The 19810-nt window shown below is 53.6% G+C and overlaps 4 protein-coding genes across 4 annotated transcripts; 2 read left to right on the forward strand and 2 right to left on the reverse strand.

Annotated features, from left to right (window-relative positions):
* The first annotated feature begins 10776 nt into the window (after positions 1-10776).
* Positions 10777-13862, forward strand: PSMC4 (26S proteasome regulatory subunit T3). The gene is made up of 10 exons (XM_005854946.1): positions 10777-10886; positions 10997-11127; positions 11520-11617; positions 11710-11909; positions 12120-12289; positions 12464-12611; positions 12744-12818; positions 13077-13221; positions 13371-13447; positions 13643-13862. The coding sequence occupies exons 1-10, from the start codon at positions 10815-10817 to the stop codon at positions 13760-13762; spliced, it is 1236 nt and encodes a 411-aa protein (XP_005855008.1). The 5' UTR covers positions 10777-10814; the 3' UTR covers positions 13763-13862.
* Positions 13863-13925: 63 nt separating this feature from the next.
* NGA_0383000 (uncharacterized protein) lies at positions 13926-16774 on the reverse strand (the record flags this gene model as incomplete). Its single annotated transcript, XM_005854949.1, has 2 exons — positions 13926-15090; positions 15267-16774. Coding segments are annotated over 2 exons (2286 nt in total), but the record flags the coding sequence as incomplete, so codon positions are not given.
* Positions 16775-17027: 253 nt separating this feature from the next.
* On the reverse strand, positions 17028-17414 carry NGA_0383100 (uncharacterized protein; the record flags this gene model as incomplete). The annotated part of the gene is made up of 2 exons (XM_005854950.1): positions 17354-17414; positions 17028-17239 (listed from the first exon to the last, which is right to left on the reverse strand). A coding segment is annotated over exon 2 (147 nt), but the record flags the coding sequence as incomplete, so codon positions are not given.
* A 493-nt stretch (positions 17415-17907) lies between these two features.
* NGA_0382800 (thioredoxin-like protein 1) lies at positions 17908-19350 on the forward strand. Its single transcript, XM_005854947.1, has 5 exons — positions 17908-18019; positions 18249-18393; positions 18633-18754; positions 18964-19118; positions 19220-19350. The coding sequence occupies exons 1-5, from the start codon at positions 17918-17920 to the stop codon at positions 19230-19232; spliced, it is 537 nt and encodes a 178-aa protein (XP_005855009.1). The 5' UTR covers positions 17908-17917; the 3' UTR covers positions 19233-19350.
* Positions 19351-19810: the final 460 nt, after the last annotated feature.

Below are 19810 nucleotides of genomic sequence, written 5' to 3' on the forward strand. Positions count from 1 at the left end.
TGGTGTCACTCCCGCTATGTCGGGAAGGAGTCAGCTTCCCTCCTCTTCCTCTTCCTCCTCTCCTTCCTCCTCCTCCTCATCCTCGTCTTCCCCTCCTTCCCCCATCCTGTCGAATGCCTCGGGTCCTCCCAGTCTCTCCGTCCTCCCCGTCATCTCCGCTATCATTCTCCCAAACTTGCTCGAAGCTTTGTTCCACATCTCTCCTTTCCAATAGAGTTTCTCACACTCCTCGTTCACACAGGTCCAGAAGGTGTCCACATTCCTCTTCACCCGCTCGGGGATATCCTGCCGCGCCTCAATTTCCTCCTTGCTCAATGCCACGTACCCCTTCGCATTGCAGCCCGAGCACCGGCTCATCAGCTCCTCCACGTCCAACTGAATTTTAAAAGTTTCAACCACCTGCTCCAACTGCTGCCGGGTATCGTTTCCCTGCACCAGATAGGTGTACACACCTAGCAAGGCATTGTGTCGGCTTTCGACCAAGCGCCGATCCCTCGTCAGGACTACGCGCTTGGACCGATGTGCCCTCAACAGGATTGGGGGGGGCGTACCGGGAGGGGCGGGACGAATGCTGGTGCTCGTGTGGGTCAGACTGCTAGCAGCCTTGTGGGACAGGATGGAGGTGAGGTGAAAATCGTGAAATTCCACGTCCACACCAAGCACCCGCAGCCATTTCGACAGGCGGCCCAACATGGAGTCGACAAGGAAAGTGAGCTCCTCCCTTGTCTCCTTGTCCCCTGGTGCGAGGCGTGGGCCTTTTTCTTTCCCTTCTGTCGATCCGGTCAAGGCACTGCAGACGGCCGACGGGAGGCCGGACAAGGGGTTTAAAGGTGCGAAGGGGGAGGAAGCACTGCCAGTGGAGGAGGATGAACATACCGGCGCGACCACTGCATTTGCCCCTCCCAGGCCAAGCAGTTCCTCTGGCCGGCAAATAAATACCTTGTTGGGAGCCCCCGCCCCACAAAGAAGACGGGGCATGGCGCGAGGTGACGCCGGTGACAGGGTGTCAACAGGGACAAGGGTAAAAGAGGGAGGAGGGTGCGGACACAGGCTCTGATCCAGCACCAGGCGGGCGGGCGTACGGTGCCCAACGGGGGGAATAGAGCCGGGAGGGAAAGCGAGCACAGAGAGGCATTCGTCGGCCGTGGCCAGGCGTAAGGCCGCCCGGGGCAAGCCCAACCATGCCGCCAGACGGGAGAAGTTGACTTTGGCGGTGGCGGGTGCGACCACAAGGAGGGGGGTGCACGTAACATCTGGGGGCCGCTGTCCGCCCGTGGCTCCATCTTCCCTCTCCCCCCCCACCACTTCATCCTCCTCCATTTCTTTTGCAGGGTCCGTCCGGCGTGAGGCTTTAGTCTGAGATGTAGGCACTGAAAGGTTGCCGGTCACCATCAAGGCGACACTTTTCGTCCTCAAGGCTTGCGGAAAGTCAGCCGGCAGGATACCCGGATCGGAGGTGTCCTCGTCGAAGAAAGTGATGGGAGGGAAGGTGGGGGTCGAGGCCATGTGTGGCACATGGCCGCTGCTGTAAGCCTCCAACACGTAGGTTTCTATCGGACAGCTGCTGCCATGACTAGTTCGATGGCTTGAGTCACCATGCCCTCCGTCCATACCATTCTCAGCAGCCCCCCCGCCACTTACGGGTCCCCCCACAGACTTCACTACACAAGTTCCTGCGCCTTGTCCCTCCCCTTTGCTTTCCCTCTCCCCGTCCTTTTCCTCCTGCATCCACCTTTCCTTCCTGCCCTGGAAAGTGCGTCTGCGCCCCAACCACTCCCTTCGCGCCTGCTCGGAACCCCGGCGACAAAACTCATCGAAAATTGCTGTCAACACCCACGCGTCCATCGCCGCATACTTCACTTGCGACGCACTCAGTGGCCGTGCATCCCAATCGGAGACTTGCTCCGCCTTGTTCAAATCTTTCCCCAGCCATTGCCTACACACCGCCGAGAGCCCTTTGGCTTGAGCCTCCCCACCGCCACGACCCCGTGCCCTTGACCCTGGCCGAGTAGAAAAGACGCCGGCGCTCCCCGTTCGCAAATCGCCCACATCCAAGGCACCCACCAGGGTCTGGAACGCCTTGACCTGGGGCCATGAACGACGCAAAACGTCCAAGTCCCCGCCTAGGCCGAAGCCCAGCTTCAGGACACGCGCATCTTCAAACAGAGGTCCCAGGCAGGCATCCAGTCCCGCCCTTAGCGTCGATCCTCCCTGGGACCCGTCCGCGTGAAACTCGACGGGCGCCCATGGGCCTCTTCCCGCCAGGCTCCACAGGTCGAAAATGAAGGCCTGATCGCGGGTGGCCAACTGCAAGATACTCGCTCGCTCGTCCTGCTTCTCCGAACGCTTCGACCGGCCTAGGTCCCAGCTTCCTCCAAGGAGAAAGTCCACGTCACGGCTGGCTAACCCCGGAGTGGTTGTGGACGCCCTTGCCTGCCTGTCCTCCGTTTGTGTCGTCACCGCAGCTCCCACCCTTTTTCCTGCGTCGACTGCCCCTCCCTCCTGTTCCTCCACCCCCTCCCCTTCCCCCTCGCTGCCCCCGTGCGGCCTTTCCTCGCTTCTATCCGCCTCCGCCTCATCCTGTCTTGGCGCTTGCTCCCTCTCATCTCCATACCGCCCGTAGAGTGCCGGACGCCACTCTACATCCATCCCTACTACTTCCGGGTACCCTTCTCGCCAGGCAGCCTCCGCCCCCATACGCACGCCGGACAGGGTCGAGGTCGCGAACCGCAAGCTCTCTAGGTCGTGGACCACATAGATCCTGTCCACGTTCATTTGTGCTCTCTCCGACTGCGCCTCCCGACCAGTCTCCCACCTTTTTCCATCCGCTCCCTTTTCGTCTTTCCTCCTTCCCGCGGGCATCCCTGCCTCCCTCCGGCCCCGGACCGCCCCGGGGAAATTTAAGTACCTCTCCTGCTCCACCGCCGCTTCCTCCGCCAAGGCAGAGGGCGACGGCGCTGGGATCTCCCCCTCGAGGCCGTACACCTGTCGGAGCCTGGCCGCATGGGCCAGGTGCCCGGGTTGCAGCAGCAAAGCCTTGACCAGGGTCGCGCCCAATCGACGCACCAGCGGATCGGCTTCCGCCTCCCCTGTACCCTCCTCCCCATTTGCTCCCTCCCTTCGATCGACCCGGGCTGATTCCTTGCTTCTTTCCAGCACCGCTTCTCTACAGGATCCATCTCCGTCTTCTCCATCCCTCCTTTCCGTCTTCGTTCTCATTTTTACTCCGCTGGTACCCCTCCTCTGCTCCCTCCCTCCACACCTTTGTCCCTCACTCCATTTCCTTGCCGTCCGCTGCCGGAGTTGATCCAGCATCAAGACAGCAAATTGCCATTTCCCCCGCGTGACCAATTGCTTGATCTTCTCCTCTCTGTACACTCGTTCGATAACGGGATAGGTATCCAACACATTCATGTCCAGGGCGGCCAGATAGGCAAAGCGATAGAGGCCTCTGGCCATGACTACTTGCAGCAACGCCTCTGTCATACCCAAGGGTTGCAAGGCTACCGCTCCATGTTGCGCTTGGTAGCGTTTCAAAATGTCCAACGCCACGTCCGGCGGAGTCGACAAGAGCACCAGGCGGAAGAAGTGCGCGTGGAGAGATGGCGGGCCCCGCAGGTAGGCACCCAGGGCCCCGCCTGCCTTGGCTTCGGCCACCCCCCCGAGCCCATTCAAGAGGCGTTGCACGTATAACTGGCTGACCGGGTCGCGGAGGATGGGCAAAAAGGGTAAGGCAGGACTCGTGACGTCCAGGAAAGTGACGATGCACTTGGGTTTGACCGCACGCGTGTGGCCTCGGAAAATGTCCGACAAGGATCGGTTCAAGCATGCGGCAATGACCTGGCAGTCCTCATGGACTGGCAGCGGCGTGATCTCCTGATGGGTAGAGTCGGGCATTTCAGAGGCAGCAAACAGCGCGTTTAGGCAGCCGGAGGCCCTCACAGCATTGAGCCAAAGGGAGAGGAACATCGGTGTCAGGCCCCTCTCCACCAGGCAGATCAACCCCAGCACACTCACGCGACTCGCCAACGCGGCGTCCAGATCCTGCGCGAGGGTATGGGCCAAGACGTGGGTGAGTGCCGAAACCACTGTGGTGTCACTCCCGCTATGTCGGGAAGGAGTCAGCTTCTTGTCTTTCTTCTTTTTCTTGAACTTCTTTTTCTTCTTCTCCTCCTCGTGCGCTTTCGGCGGCTGCTGCTTGTCCGTCGCGATGGTGCCAAGCGCGTCCCAAATGGCACGGTCGACACTCTCTTTCAGCAGCCAGCCCGCCTCTTTATTCCTGTGGCTGCGCGCCCGTCTACACTGGCTCGCTTTTACCCCGTAGGTGAACAATCGCTCGAGACGAAAAGTCAGGTCCCATTTTTCCCCTTGAGTGACGCTTTGTGATCCTAAGACCCGCGCCTTTGGCACCAGGGCGTTTAGTATCAGACTTTTGCATTTTTCCAGCTGAAGTTCGGGCGTACTAGCCAAGAACGCTGAAGATTGCAGAATTCTTGCCTCGGAAGGCTCTGAGGCACCAGTAATTTGGGTGGACGGATGAATGGCAGGAAGCTGATCGTCGTTAATACAATTGCCCTCGCCACTGTCATCTCTCAAGACTTCCACGGTGTTGTCACGAGGGATCCAGGGGTGCGTGACATGCACCTGGTTGTCTGCTTTGTCGCAATCCGCCTCCTTCCATCCAGTTGCGCCTTTCACACAACTGAGCTCGAAATCAAAAGTCTCTGCCGCCGACAACGCTGGAGTTGCATGTGAGCCTGCGACCTTCTCCTCTCTTTCATCTCCCGTGGTTTTAGGTTCTTCCTTTTTATATCTCCTGCGCCGTCTTCCACGCGTGCGCAACCCCTCATTGTTATCACTTTGCTCCGATACCGCCAAATGAAAGCACTGGTCTTTGTCTGTGGTGTATGCTCCAACCTTGTCAACATCTATTCCAGCGCCTTGATCGTCATGCCAGACGACTTCATTTGCTGCCATGTCGAATGACTGCTGCTCTGGAAGTGAAGAATAAATGGAAGTTGTTGGACAGGCATACAAGTCAAAACGTGCTGACTTGAAGTTGGATAAACATCATTCAGCGCCTTAGAACAACGTCTACGTGTTCTTGGATGCCTGCTTCTATTTTTTTGTGATCGCAACTTAAAGACACATAGTACAGGATGTCAAGACCTGTATTTCTTGAGGGTTTCACTCGTTTATTGATATGAACCATCAGGCTAACATACTCTGAACCGTCCCCATCAGCCGGCGACGGGGGTACGTGGCGTTTGCAGTATGCAACACGGTGACTAGTCATGTGATGATTGTATTTAGTTCGAGATGTTATCATAAAGCTTGTGTATGTTTTGTAATATGATGCCTTTATACCTGGAAACGATGAGATTTGAGTCGTTGCAGTTGGAGCTGTTCTCGTACTATGCAAGTTGTCCGCTGTGAAGCAAGTATGGCAATTTGCGGACTCGAAGGACAGTCACGTACAGAATTATGCTGCAATATTTTGAATAACTCGACCAGCGGTATGAGTCTGTTTTAAGGCTTATTGGTCGAGGATCTCGCTGTCTTGAACGGGAGTACCTGAAGCATAAAATGTCAGCCAAATGAATACGGTATAACCTTTTTTTTCAGGCTTCTCTAAATGCAATTTTCATCCTTAAAACTTTACTTCTTTTAAATAAGGCTCCACGGAGTGCTACGCAATATAAAGTAGCTTTCAGTTGTGGATGGACACGTACGCCGATCGTCACACCACCATAGACATGGTACGTGACTCGAACAGCTCAAGAGGAAATCGTCCGAAGAATTCCCCACATACGAGGTACACTGACAACAAGACCCGGCGATATAAACCTATGAATAAATTTTCACATACACATGACATGATCTGGACAGATCAAGGGACAAAGGGAACGCGACCAAAAGGTCTCCCCCCTTCTCCAAGCAGGTACGCTTTCATTCGTACACAATGACCTTATTCGGCATTCACCACGGCACAAACACAGAACATAATTGGGACAAATCATGGACTTATTCTACGGTACATAATTATTTACTAATAACTAAGCTTCCCCCTGAGAGAATAAGGGGACACACACGTGTAGGCATATTGGCGCTACAAAGGCCCTGCCTTGAGGCTACTGCCGAGACATAATCGACTGTCGCACACAAGTGGCCTTGCGGGCATCGATCACGTACTCCGTGAAGTCCGATACGGGGGCGGGGTTGATGCCCACGCGCGTGCACGACAGACCAGCCGTTTCGAGGGACGTGACGGCGATGGAAAGGATCTTGCTGCCGGTATTGGCTGGAAACCTCTGGCCAGGGAGGAGGGTATACTCGACCCGACCCACGAGGGAGATGGTGATATTGCGGACCTTTCCTTTCTTGTCCGTGACGGGATAGAATTGCGTGGACTGGTAAATAGCTGAGGCTTTGCCGGGCACCCCCCTACCAACCACCTCATCGAAGATCTCGACGTTGTACCTGTTTTTCCATACAAAATTGTTATCGCAAGTAGGGAGAGTATGGTAATACGCAACATTCATCCGAAAGACTTCGTGCATTTCTTATCTAGTCAATGAAAGAAAGTTAACTTACAGTGCTCTTCCAATAGATTAAGTGTTATCGTCAGGGCTGGAATACATGGGTTTATTGAACAAGAACGTAGTGAAGTCCGTTCCGTTGTACGTAAACTCACGAGGGCCATCCAATTCCTTGTAATGGACGAAGGCACTGAATGCCATACCCTTAAGCGGGTTACCGAGGATGGGAGGTCGGATCTGTTTGAGTGTTGCTGTAGCCAGAGTTCCGATTAATGAGGGATTAAAATGGAAATGAGAAGAATTTGTGCATTTGAAGGCCTCTATCTCCTTCCGTAAGGAGATACAGTCAGTCAGAAGATTATTATTCTGAACAGTTCTACTCACCTTTCGAAACGCTTCGAGCTGTACCCTGGCCTGTTACCAGAGAAGTTGTGAGCAACGTCGCAATAGCAAGCATGCTTGCAGCCTTGTTAGTAAACATTGCTAGATATGGGGGTTGATAGCGAGAATTAAGCCTGTAAAAAAACGTACAGAACAATAAAATTTAGTCAGAAAAACAGTTTAACTCTGGTCATGTCGGAGGAAATTTGCACATAGGCAAAGGTTTTTCTAAATTAGGCTCTACACCAACCCTTTTGAGGTCAATAAGGAGGGTTTTATAAGAACATTACGACGATGAATGGTAAATAAAACGATCAGTGCGCAATGGTCTGTCGTAAATCCTTCATCGTTGCGCCAAGTGTCACGAAAGACACTTATTAGGCTGGAAGCTTGAAATATCAAGCGAAACAAGCTTCAATTGCAAAATAGATTGAGAAGATTTGATTCGATTCACCTCATCTACAATATGACATGGTGAAAACATTCGACATTCGAAACTGAGTACGTTTTTCACAACGGCTATGTCAACCGAGCCGTTGAACCGACGCCTCAACTTACCGAGAAATCAACACACAAAAACCCCGACCAGGCGGAAACCCCTCTATTGATATTTTGCTGCTTTCCTTCTTCTTTCCGTCCTTGTAATGTGCTTCTATTTTCTCTTTGCGCTTTCTACTGCCGAACTCGGCTTCATTTCCTCTCGACATTTTGCCTTTCTCATTTCTCTATCGATATTGCAGCCGCCAGCCTGCTATTTTCACAAGCTATTCGGCCATTCTTTTACCTCATTTCAACACCGTCTCTGGCTACGGATGCCATTTTCTTGATTTTTAGTCTATTTATTCCATGTACTTTTTCTGCATGGGTGAGGAGGCGGGGAGCAGCGGAGCCGAAGGGAGGGAGGGCAGAGGAAAGGAGGGTACAGAGGAGTGATACGGTTCCCATTCATCGCTCTCTCCTCCACTGCTCTCGTCTTCCTTCTCGAACTCTGTTTCCCACTCATCCTCCTCTGCTCTATCATTATCCAACGCCCCATCGCTCCCAGCGCTTTCTTCCCCCTCCTCGTCCTTTTCTTCTTGTTCCCCCTCCGGCGCCAGCAACGAACCCGGCACGACACCGAGGGGAGCACCGGTTCGCCCCTGTTTCGCAAGGAGTACTTGCACGTGGTCGAGCTTCATTCTCATCCCTTCTTCGGTATCTGCGTAGGCCATCAGGGTGCCAGTTTCCTGGTACATTGTCCACTGCTCGAGGTTGTAAATGCCGTGGCGCACCAAAGCCAGGTCATGAGGGGGCATATTCGTCAAGTTGCTTTGCCTACCTTGATGAAGGACATACTTGCCGGCATTCGATCCTCCAAAAGGAAACAGGAAAAAACGGCCGTCGATGGTGAAATTGCACGTGGCGTTGTCGCCGTAAACGCAACGGTTGTACCCATCGATGCTCATAGCGGCCTCTTGCAAACGATCACTCCGGAAGTGAAAGACATTCTTACGGTAAGATGCAGATTGAGCCTCCCAAGATCCCTTTCTCCATGTCACACCGATCATGTCTGATGTCCCTACTTGCTCATCCGCGCCTTCTATGGTCGCCACCACCACTTTTTGTGTCGCCCGTGCGCCGAACGTCGTCTCCTGCACCCCATTCTTCCCCTTTTCTCCCCTGTTGTCCGCTTCAGCGCCTGTCTGCTTCTTCCTGTGGAAGAGACGCCCCTGAATCCTTGACGTCCCTGACAGTGTACGGGAAGCTGAGCTTGAGGAGGCCTGCGGATGGCACACCTCCCCCTTCCTCCCATGACCTTCTCCTTCTATCGGCACTGCACCTCCTGCATGCACAGAGTCTGACCAAGTTCCCTTCTCGCTAGCCCCCTCACTACCTTGTTCATTTTCACTAACGCTGTCGCTCTCGCTGTCTTCCTCCCCTTCCCCTTCCCCCTGCACTGATTCTTTCACCCCTTCTTCTCCCTTCTTCTTGGGGTCCTCGTTTTCCTTTCTCCTTCCTACATTCTCGGCGTGCTCCACAACAAACCGTCCAGCAACTCGTCCTCGCTCTTTGTTTCTTGTCTGCTCGATGAGGTGAGCCTTTATCAATGGAGCCGCGAAATTCTCCTCCCTGAAGCCGAAAGGAAGGCAAGTAGAAAGGAAATAAAGAAGACGCTTCAGACTGATCATCAGTAGCTTTCAAGCACAAACACAGCTGTACCACCGCACTTGTATTGCATTCTTCATTTGAAAAGATTGAAATCCTAAAGAAGTAAATATAGCGTGAGAACGTACCATACTCCATCGTAAAGCATCTGGACGTTCTCTCCCACTGCCCTTTTGATCTCCGCCTCCGTCCACCTTCGTTGTCGCCCAGCTTCCACAATTCCGTAGATGAACCAGACCCCGAACAAGTACATCTGCCATTCGTGAAAGGCCGCTATGGCCCATTGAGGTCTCCCCACCTCCCTCGCAATGGCCTCGAAGTCCTCGCCATGCATTTCGGCAGCCAGGGTTACACGGCGGTGGTCCGCAGCCGTGAAGATTTGGTCATCACGTGTTATACCAGAGTGACGTGGATATCCTAGTGTACCAGGAATTCAAGTGAAGAGTTTACATAATGAAAATATCAGCAAGTAAAGGGTACGAAGGTTTCTTCTATACTTTCTGATTTCTATATCCCCATTATCATTTTTGCCGCAAATTTGATATCTAATTCGATCCTAGACTTTCACCTTGATCTGGGAACCACACGAGATTAAGGAGAGTCACTTCAGGGAAGGCGGCCGACCGGGGCATAGGAAAGCAGTGCGCGTGCACATCCACTTCGGCCGGCAAGGTAGCGTTGATGGGAAAAGCCTCCTGAAGAGGTACTTCATAGTCTTCCTCGAGAGGTTCCAAGTTTTCCTGCTTCTTCGATCGATGGATGATCTTTTTAGGGTAACGGCGAGGCATCGGGTTGCGATGAAAGAAAGGGTGCAATTCTGTGCAAATGTTGCGCGGGAGTGTGGATCATACAGTCATTGTGACGAGGAAGTCTGTGAAAACGACGGATGCCTTGAATAATATCGCGTGGCTTGGCATGTGTTTCATGCTTGACACCAATGTACAAATTGCTTGATAAAGATGATGTATGGTGCACATTATAGCTTGTTTGCCTTATTTGATGGGTCGTCACACGATTTATGTCTGGCCCATTGTAAAGATTAATGAGCTTTCTTATTTTACAAAGGGCTCATCATACAAATACATATATATTTATACATCACAAACCAAGAATGATTGTGAAAATAGGGTGTCACCCGAATCAGGGATGAAATTGGAAGGCCGGGGGGAGAAGGTTTGGACTACTTGCCATAGCAGTCACGTCGTTTATCCGTTCCCGATTTTTCCTCCTGAAAAAATACAAATGGCCGGACAATATTCATGGCTCTCTCACATTTCCATATGGTAATGGTCCGTGGGTCTCTCCAAAGCGCCGCATACACCTAGTCGGGCTATACCTACGTCCAAATGCAGGTTGTACAGCCGGCAGGAGAGGAGGTTCGGGGTTGTGGCGATTTGCCTCCCCGCGAGAAGATCGGAACGGACAGCCGGGTTGGCCCTGCCCCCAGCTTTCGTGCACAAGCATGGCATGCGTGCGCCGTCGATGGTGCAGTAGCGCTCGCGTGTTTTGGTGCGTCGGCATTGTGTACGTTGTATGTAGCATGGTCTGTGTCTACCTTTCGTTCTCAGGCGACGGGTGTCTTGCCTCAGCTGGGAAAAGACGTACTAGGAGGGAATGCGGCGCATCGCCCAAGACTTCTCCATGCTTCCGTGTCAGTCATCCCATCCCACGCTACCACACTTGCATGTTTCATGAAAGTCGTCACATCTCCATCCACAGCATCGACAAACGCAAGGCGAAGATTAGCACATGGCTTCTGTCGCTGTGGCGACGAGGACACCAGGATTGATGGACATGGATGTGGACAGTGGGGCTGGGAAGGTGAGCAGTCTAAAAAGCAAGCGAGGCGGAGGCGTTCCATCGTGGACGGATAATGGGTCCACCATGCGTGCGACAGATTTAGATTCTAACTTACCATGCTAAAACTACAGCAGGAGGAAGAACAGCAGGAAGAAGATTTGTACACTCGGCTGAAGCAATTGCAGCGGCAGTTGGAGTTCGTAGACATCCAAGAGGAGTATATCAAGGATGAGATGAAGAATCTGAAGCGAGAGCTGATACGGTGCGTAGTCCTTATGTGTTGTGAGCGCGTGCTTTTGAGTTGCGATTGTTTCCAGAAAGGTGCAACCAAGTGGAGGATTGGCTGCGGAGAGACCGCTGTAATATGGGCAACGGCGAAGTATCGCACGATGGCATTGATGTTGGGAATAGGTGATTGAGATGCGTGACAAAAGGGAAGGAAGTCCGGCGAAGGGGTTTGGAGATGATTTTATGGGCATGCATTCCTGTCTCCTTTCTCGTCCCTGTTCCTGCAACTCAGCTGGGCCAAAGAGAGAGTAAAAAGCCGATATGGCATTGCCTTCCGTGCATAGACAGAGCCACGAATTGAAGAAATGTCGTGTATCCCCTTTTACACATTCTCTTCCACGTCCTCCGTCGCTTCCATTTCCACAGGGCCAAGGAGGAGGTGAAGCGGATTCAGTCTGTGCCCCTGGTAATCGGTCAGTTCAATGAGATGATCGATGCTCATTACGGCATCGTTGGCTCTACAGGTGAGAATGCGGCCAGAAAGTGACAGGGAAACACGCCGCTCACTGGGAACAGACCATGTCGCTCATTTTTCTTCTTTCCCGTCTACGTCCAGCGGGCTCCACGTACTACGTCCGCATCCTCTCCACGCTCGACCGGGAGAAGCTCAAGCCCAACGTCTCGGTGGCCCTACACCGGCATTCTCACTCCGTGGTGGACATCCTCCCTCCTGAGAGCGACAGCACCATTCAACTCATGCAAGAGAAGCCGGATGTTTCCTACAATGACATAGGCGGCATGGATATTCAAAAACAGGTGCGTGCAATCCGTCCCTCTATTTTAACGAACATAAAAAGTGTTGTTTGTGTTCGCAGCATTTTCCAGGGCTTATCCGTACACACTGGGCGCTGTGGGTCAACCCTTTCATAGAAGCCCGCAAATTCAGTCGAGGAAAACTCCTGACGACATGTGCTCTGACCCTCCCTTCTCTCCCTTTTCCCAACCTTCTCCTTTCCTCTCTCTCAGGAAGTCAAGGAGGCCGTGGAGCTCCCCCTGACACACTTTGAGCTGTACAAGCAGATCGGGATCGATCCTCCCCGCGGTGTTCTCATGTACGGCCCCCCAGGTACGGGGAAAACGATGATGGCCAAGGCAGTGGCGCAGGCGACGACGGCCTCCTTCATCTCGGTGGTGGGGTACGTGGGGATGGGATGGGTGGAAGGGGGAGAGCAAGGAGGGACTGAGAAGCGAGGGATTTATCATCCGAAACGCAGGGAAACGTTCGAGTAAAAAAAAATCAAAAGGAGCTGACGTCATACCTCCGTTCTTCCTGCCTCGCTCCCCTCCTCCCTCCCTTCCTGCCTTTCCAGCTCCGAGTTCGTGCAAAAGTACCTAGGTGAAGGCCCTCGCATGGTCCGGGACGTGTTTCGACTGGCGCGTGAGAACTCTCCCTCCATCGTCTTCATCGACGAGATCGACGCCATCGCCACCAAGCGCTTTGATGCCCAGACCGGCGCGGTAGGCCAGGGGGGGGCTGCGAGAAAGTTTTTGAACGCTGGTACGCTTTGAATTTTCTATTTATTCGTCCTTTCTGAGTCTTGGTCCTCGCTACTCCTTTTTTCTCCTCATGGCTCGTTGGTGGGTTCTCAGGATCGCGAAGTCCAGCGTATCTTGCTGGAGCTCTTAAACCAAATGGACGGCTTCGACCAGAGCACGAATGTCAAGGTAGGTGGACAGCGTCAATTTGTTGGCACCCCCGCCCCCTACTTTGGGTCACTCTTGCTCTCTCCTCGGTGTTTATCGGTCGTGTCCTTGTCATTCCTTTCCCGCGAGGAAGCACCCCTGGCCGCTTACTGCGTCTGCAAACGCTTTTACGACAAGCCGCACCGCGCCAAAATGTGTCTATATGCCTCTTATTTTGGTTCTTGATCCTATCTCTTCCCACTTCCTTCCCTCCCTCTCCTTTCCTCCCTCCTCCCCTAGGTCATCATGGCCACCAACCGCGCGGACACCCTCGACCCCGCCCTCCTTCGCCCCGGTCGTCTGGACCGAAAGATTGAGTTTCCCAACCCCGACAGGCGTCAGAAGCGGATGGTTTTCCAGGCGTGCACGGCGAAGATGAATTTGGGTAGGTGCTTCCTGTCTCTTTCCTTTCTCCTTTTCCCTCTCCTTTTGTCCGCGTGGCAACGACGGTTGCATTGAAAGCCGGTGTCTCGAAGAGCGGGGATAGCGCCATAACTCCTCCTCCTCTTGTCCTCTTCTGGCCCCGTTCTGCAGGCGACGACGTGGATCTGGAGGACTATGTAAATCGACCGGAAAAGATCAGTGCGGCGGACGTGGCGGCGATTGCACAGGTAAGCACGAAGAACAAGAGGGAGAAAGCAATAAAGGAAACCATTCTGGGGGATATGGAGGCCTGTGGTCCAGGGTTTTCTCCCAAATGAGGAGACCGAGTACGGAGGCGAGAGCCGTGTGGCACGGGCGGATTATTTTTTTCGCTTCCCCTTCCTCTCTCACGCCCCCTTGTCCTCCCTCTCTCCTGCCTACAGGAGGCCGGTCTTCAGGCCGTGAGGAAGAACCGGTACGTGATTTTGGCGCGGGACTTCGACGAAGCCTACAAGAAGCACGTGACCAAGGCCGACAAGGAGCACTGGTTCTATTCTATGTAAAGAGGAGGGAAAAGGGATGGGTGGGACATAGGGAGGAGCGGCGAGGGAGGGTTTAAGTTCCACATCAAAAGAAGAAAGATGATCAAGCGGCTTTTGAAAAGCAATGTTTGTTCGGAAAACTGCGGTCAGACTTCCAGCAGCGAGGCCGTGATGTGTGGGTGCGTGCACGGTCATAGCTTTTCTCTTTTCAACCTTTCGTTAGGACACGTTGTTCAAGACATTTATCCCCGCCACGCGTCCACGCTACGAATGGCGTGCTTCCTGAGAGTACTCTCACTTTGGAATGACAAGGATGCCCCGCGGCGCTGTTCTTTGAGCAAGCCCCGCTTCAAACTCGGGGGGAGTGTATCACAAGGACCATAACATGTCAAACTGTGGGGGAATCTCTTCCCTTTCGATAATTGGCGCCATTGAGTTTTTCCTTCCTGTACGATAAGACTTTTTTTTTCCTCAGGCCAAAGCCAGCTCCATCCATGGAATGGCACTTTTATTATGCCTCTAGACGCCTTTTCCGTCCTCCTTCTCTCCTTTCTCCCCTCTAATATGCTATTTATGCCGCACTGGCACCTAGATTTTTCCTGCTTCCCCCGTCCAGTGTCAGACCCGACAAGGCCGCCCTCCTTTCCTCCTCCCTCCTCATCTCTTGGTGGGCACAATCGTCCTCTTCCTCCATCTCTTTTTCCCTCTCCTTCGGCCGCAGGCATCGAATGGTGGGTTCGGTGCTAAAATTGACAAAAATCGCATTGGAATGTGGAGACAGGGGCTCCAAGACCTCAAAGGCACTGGCGACGTCCAACCCCGTGAATTCTTTTTCAAAATTTTCCGTGCCGATGAACTCATGCGGGCACGCCGCCGCTGCCTTTCTGGTCGCGCTCGTGCGCCCTGCGTCTGTCGCGCTTGCGTTAAGAGATGACGTCAGGAAGGACACGCGACGGGGGGATGTCGGGTCCAAATGCCGACTCCCTTCGAGCTTGCACACTGGCGATTGGCACGTCACCATCCCTCCCTCCCCTCTCGTCCCGGAATTCCCGCTGCTTTCGCTCCCACGGCTGTCTTGCGTGCTCCACCTCCCTCCCGCCCTCCGTCCTTCCTCAAAGGGCCGGATGGGCGGGATGACTTTCTTGTTCAAGACAGCTTCCCAGGAGATGTGCTGGAAAAACCCATGCCGCTTCACCTCCCCCGTGCCTCCTTTCCCGCCCAATCTTCTTAAAGGATGGCGAATTAAGAGCGCCTCCACGAAAGAGGCAAGCGAGGGGGAGAAGGAGGGTGGGATCATCAGAGGAGCAAATTTGACGCGGCGGACGAGCTTTTTTCGGTCCCGTGTGTACCTGGGTGGGGAGACAGAGGCGTCGGGGAGGAAAAAGGGGGAAAGAGGGAGAGTAGAAATCTCGTGAGTGGATGCGTCCGCAGATAAGGAGGATAATGAAATATGGGGAGCCAGGCACCGGGGGGTCGGCGGGTAGAGACCGAAGCAATCCTTTTCCTCCCACCCCTCTCGACGCACCATGGTGGGTAGCCCGTCATCATTTCATACGTGAGCATCCCCAAGGACCACCAATCGACCGAACGGCCGTAGGCTTGCTGGGTCAACACCTCCGGCGCCATGTACTCGGGCGTGCCACACATGGACAAGGCGCCCCGATCCGGCTCCCGGACGCCGCGCTTCGCCAGCCCAAAGTCCCCCAGGCGCACGTGGCCGTGGGCATCCAGGAGAATGTTCTCGGGTTTCAAATCCCGAAAGACGATGTCGTGCCGGTGCAAATACTCCAGGGCCAAGACCAATTCGGCGGCGTAAAAGCGCGCGGCCGCCTCGCAGAAACGCCGACGCCGGGCCAAATGGAAGAGGAGCTCTCCCCCTCGACAGTACTCCAGCATCATGAAGAGGAAATTCTCCGACTGGAAAGCACTGTACATGTGCATGATGAAGGGATGAGAGACCCGGTCCATGATTTCTTTCTCCACACGCGTCCGGTCTATTTGGTGTTTGGCTACCAGGTGGGATTTCCGCAGCACTTTCATCGCGTATAGGGGCGCGTCTTCCCGATCGAGGGTGCTGCTGCCAAGCCCTGCCAAACGAGGGGGGGAGGAAGGGAAGGAGGACGAGGACGAGGAGGAAATTGACAGAGGACGGCGACAGAGCACAACGGTCCCAAACGATCCTTTGCCGAGGACGCTTAAGAAACTCAGCTCCTCAATCGCCAGCGGTTCCACCGCGTAAATATCTGAGACTGTCTTTGAAAAGCCGCAGGAACGGCGTTGGCAACGGTCGCACCCGGGATGGGCAGCGTCGACTTGCTCGTCTTCCTCCGGCACCACCCAGTTGCCCTTCCCGGGGGGGGGACCGTAGCTGTAGCCGTCCACCGAACCGCCGCGCATGGAGTATGTGGAGCTGGAAAGACTGCCCCCGCGGCTGCTGCTGCGGCTGTGGTCATCGCAGGGGTCGGTGGTGCTGCCGGAGGTCGTGTACTCGCCGGTCCACAGGTAAGTGAGCGCGTTGAGGATGAATCCCATGGAAGCGATTTGGGTGCAGATACTGCTTGTAGACAAGGGGAAGTTCGCTGGGTCGGGAAGCGAAGATGTGTGGGACGGAAGACTGGAGCAAGCTAAGGGGCTATTGTTTCGATTTTCCCTCTTCTTGAGAGACCCTTGCGACTGCGATGGCGGCTGACGCGGCGGCTGCTCCTGTTGATCCCGCGTGTCCGTGGTTGGAATACAGGGGGGCGTTCTCTGCGGATCGTGTTGTTGCTGCCAGGTGAAGATATCTTTTCGGGGTAAGAGCTGAGCACAGTCGTCCTCCCCAAGGTCTTCACAGTCTTGCGCCCCGTCTTTCGCGTCTGGCCTAGTCGCTTCTATTTCCAAATTTGGCTTGTCCTCCTTCAGTAGCCGTCGTGATGGAGGCGGAGATTGACGACGATGCTGGCCCTCAGCCTCGCTGCGTGCCCCTCGCTTCACACAAGACAAGAGCCCTTTCCGATGGGACAGGCACGAACACAAATCCTTGGACGGTGCCTTTCAAAAAGGTATGGAAGTAGAAAAATTATCAGACAGAGGTTAGTGGTACTGATGCATAGAAATGTATATGTTGGGCTGTACCGACTGCCCAAAGATTTGGACTCTCCCAAAACACGGAGATATTTGACACATTGGCCCTTATTACGGCGCCCCCTTCCTAGCTAGCTACCTCGTCAATCGATGTATGGCTGGAGGAAGGGGAAGTGATCGAAGCGTCACTCGAAGAGGAACTATCACGATGATCAGAGTGCCGCACGGTTTTGTTTGCGACAGATCCGTTATTGACAGTCAATCTCTTGTTTCCAGACGAGTCGGGTGCTTCAGATGGTTGTCGTCTGGCTTGTTCGTCGCAAAGTATTAGAACGGACTTCTCAGTGCACTGCGTCCGAGAGTTTGCCATCAAGCGTGCACCACAACAAGGGCACAAAGGGGATTCCTGGGATAAATCTCAGTGCCCCCCAGTTGCTTGATGAATGAAGAAAACAGTAAAGAAGAGGAATGCCAGGCGAAGGGTGCAATCAGCTTAGCACGGCGCGACACGAGAGTACGTCTGACAGCGATTGTTATTTAGGTACGTACCTGTGGCGTAGGGAGTGCAACTTCGACGGCGAGTCGTGTACCTAGATCGATCGTAGGCCCAGAGGATACTTCTCTGATTTTATTGCACACGAAGCTCCGGCCACACGGTGGCTAAAGGGAGCTGTTTTTGGATGGACCAGTTGGAATACAGATAAACTGTGATCAAAACTGTGCAGGTACTCAAATTTCGACACGAAACAACATTATCCTGCGTTCCAAATGCAGGTAGAGCATCGAAGCGGTTCAATTTAACGGAATTCCCGATCCGTTAAAAGAAGATCGCCGAATTTGAATTTTGGAGTCATCCGTCCAGTCCGCGGAGACCTCGATAGGCGAATGCAAAAGTTTATGGGACGATGGTGAGGGAACTTGATGAAAAATGATGGGGATATGGAGAAGGTGGAAAATATGAACCCACTGGTCTACTATCTCGACAGTTCTTGGCTGATTGCCTGGTCTGTCATGCCTTTCCATGCGGTCCTTCTTTCATCTGCCTCAGGTAGCGACTCGATGCAAAGCAAAGGCGAATGATACATGTCATCAATCTCGCCTTAAACAGGTACCATGTCAAGTGAAGGTCCTCCAGCTCCACCTCCGCCTCCATCGAATGAGATTGTAGATATTACAGATAAAATTGCCAAGCCTGAGTGCTTCGTGCTGAATGCGGTACGTCGTCATGGATGAGGGAGAAAGCTGCTACAACAAGTAAAAAGGGGAGAGGCATGATCTTCGACGAAAAAGACATTCTCAAAATTTACTCCTTGATTCATGATGCACCGTCTTTTGATGCGAACGATGCCGGTATTGTTCTGAGGATTCCTTCACGGACCACACTCGACGTGCAGTCCCCAACACGGATTGTCTGTCTCTCACCTCAACCACCACAACGTTACAGGACCCTAAGTACCCATGGGAAAATTTATTCATGGGCGATGACCGCCTCCAACTTCGATCGGACACAGATGAACAGTTAATTTTGCACCTTGTATTTTCCGAGGCCGTTAAAGTCCACAGCCTCAATCTGGTCGCTCCGGAGATGGGTGAGTACGTGGATGGAATGCCGCATCTACGGAAAGTAAAACTACTCACATGCATGCAGTCAAATAATTATGGAAAGACCGGGATCGCATGGTACACAGGATTGTAGGGATGCATATTTGTGTCTGCGTCTGTGACCTCGCCCATCTAGGAGGAGTCGGTGTGATTTTGCAATTCCTCTCGTGTCTTGAAGGACTATATATCCATCTTCTCACTGCACCCACCTCGTGTCTTGATCCAGAGGCCGCGCCTGCCACTGTAAAGCTGTACCTGAATAAGACTTCTTTCTCGTTCGACGACGCTGAAAACATTGAGCCCACGCAAGTGCTAGAATTGACGGAAGAGGACTACAAGGCAGAAAAGGTGATGAGAAAGGAAGGAGAGGGAAGAGAATGTGAAATGGGCAGGGGAGGGCAGGGGCGAGAAGCAAAGAAAAGGCGGAAAAGATCGTAAGGAGGGGAGGAAGGGAGGTAGAGAGGCGAGGGAGAAGGGAGTATGGAAGCCGGCTGCATGGAAGAGAATGCAAAATTTGAAAATTTGCATCGTCGTGCTCACCTTCTATTTTCGTTCAGGTCACTCTATTAAAATTTGTCAAGTTCCAACGGGTCTCGTCCTTGACCATTTTCGTGGAGAACAACAACGGCGCGGACTACACGGCCCTCTCCATGCTGCGTCTCTTCGGCACCCCGTTGCAGGGCACCGATGTATCCAAGATCCAGAAACAACCGTAAGTGAACGAGGGAGGGAGCGAGGGGGAAGAAGGGGAGAAGGGAGGGAGAGGAAAGCCGGTAGGTTTTGGAAATAACGGTCTCGGCCTACATGCAACAGGGCCCAAGGGTAGTGGAGTCTCGCCATATGCCTCTTTCTCGCGATGCACGGAGGAGAATAATCATGTAGGAAGAGGTCTGGGGACGTAGGGAGGGAGCCAATGGGATGGGAAAGGGAGGAATGGATCACGCACCCCCCTGGTCTTCCTGGCGTCGCCGAGGAGGATGTTCGATAGGAGGCGACGAGGGAGAAATCCGGGTACTTCTACTTGAAAAAGAAAAAAAAACAGACGTCCGGCAAGCAGAAGGAGGCTTAAGAGCTTCTTGCGGGTTCCGGTCACTCTCCGATTTAGAGAGCTTAGGTATCGTTCTGTCGTTTCGATGGCTTTTAGTTGCAAAGCCTTGGTGGTATTATTATCTCAATCGTTCACATTTATTCCATCTCCGTCCTCCGTCCTTCTGGACGCTCCGCTCTCCCTCTACCTCCCGCCACCCGGCTATCCCCCTTCTCCACTGTCTCTCCTGCCTGGTACAAGCCCCCCAAAGCCTCCTCAGCCCTTGATATATCGTACATCCAGCCTTCAACATTCCATCCACTCCCTTCCAAACGCAGGCCCCCAAGGTCTCCCTTCCAAACGCAGGCCCCCAAGGT

Source organism: Nannochloropsis gaditana, assembly GCF_000240725.1.
Source record: "Nannochloropsis gaditana CCMP526 unplaced genomic scaffold scaffold340, whole genome shotgun sequence".
Taxonomy (NCBI): Eukaryota; class Eustigmatophyceae; order Eustigmatales; family Monodopsidaceae; genus Microchloropsis; species Microchloropsis gaditana.

Coding starts and splice junctions, on each gene's coding strand:
- PSMC4 (XM_005854946.1), top strand. CDS start 10,815: ATGGCTTCTGTCGCTGTGGCGACGAGGACACCAGGATTGATGGACATG. Junction 10,887..10,996: donor TGGACAGTGGGGCTGGGAAG/GTGAGCAGTCTA, acceptor CTAAAACTACAG/CAGGAGGAAGAACAGCAGGA. Junction 11,128..11,519: donor CTGAAGCGAGAGCTGATACG/GTGCGTAGTCCT, acceptor CCATTTCCACAG/GGCCAAGGAGGAGGTGAAGC.
- NGA_0382800 (XM_005854947.1), top strand. CDS start 17,918: ATGTCAAGTGAAGGTCCTCCAGCTCCACCTCCGCCTCCATCGAATGAG. Junction 18,394..18,632: donor TCTGGTCGCTCCGGAGATGG/GTGAGTACGTGG, acceptor GTCTTGATCCAG/AGGCCGCGCCTGCCACTGTA. Junction 18,755..18,963: donor AGGACTACAAGGCAGAAAAG/GTGATGAGAAAG, acceptor ATTTTCGTTCAG/GTCACTCTATTAAAATTTGT.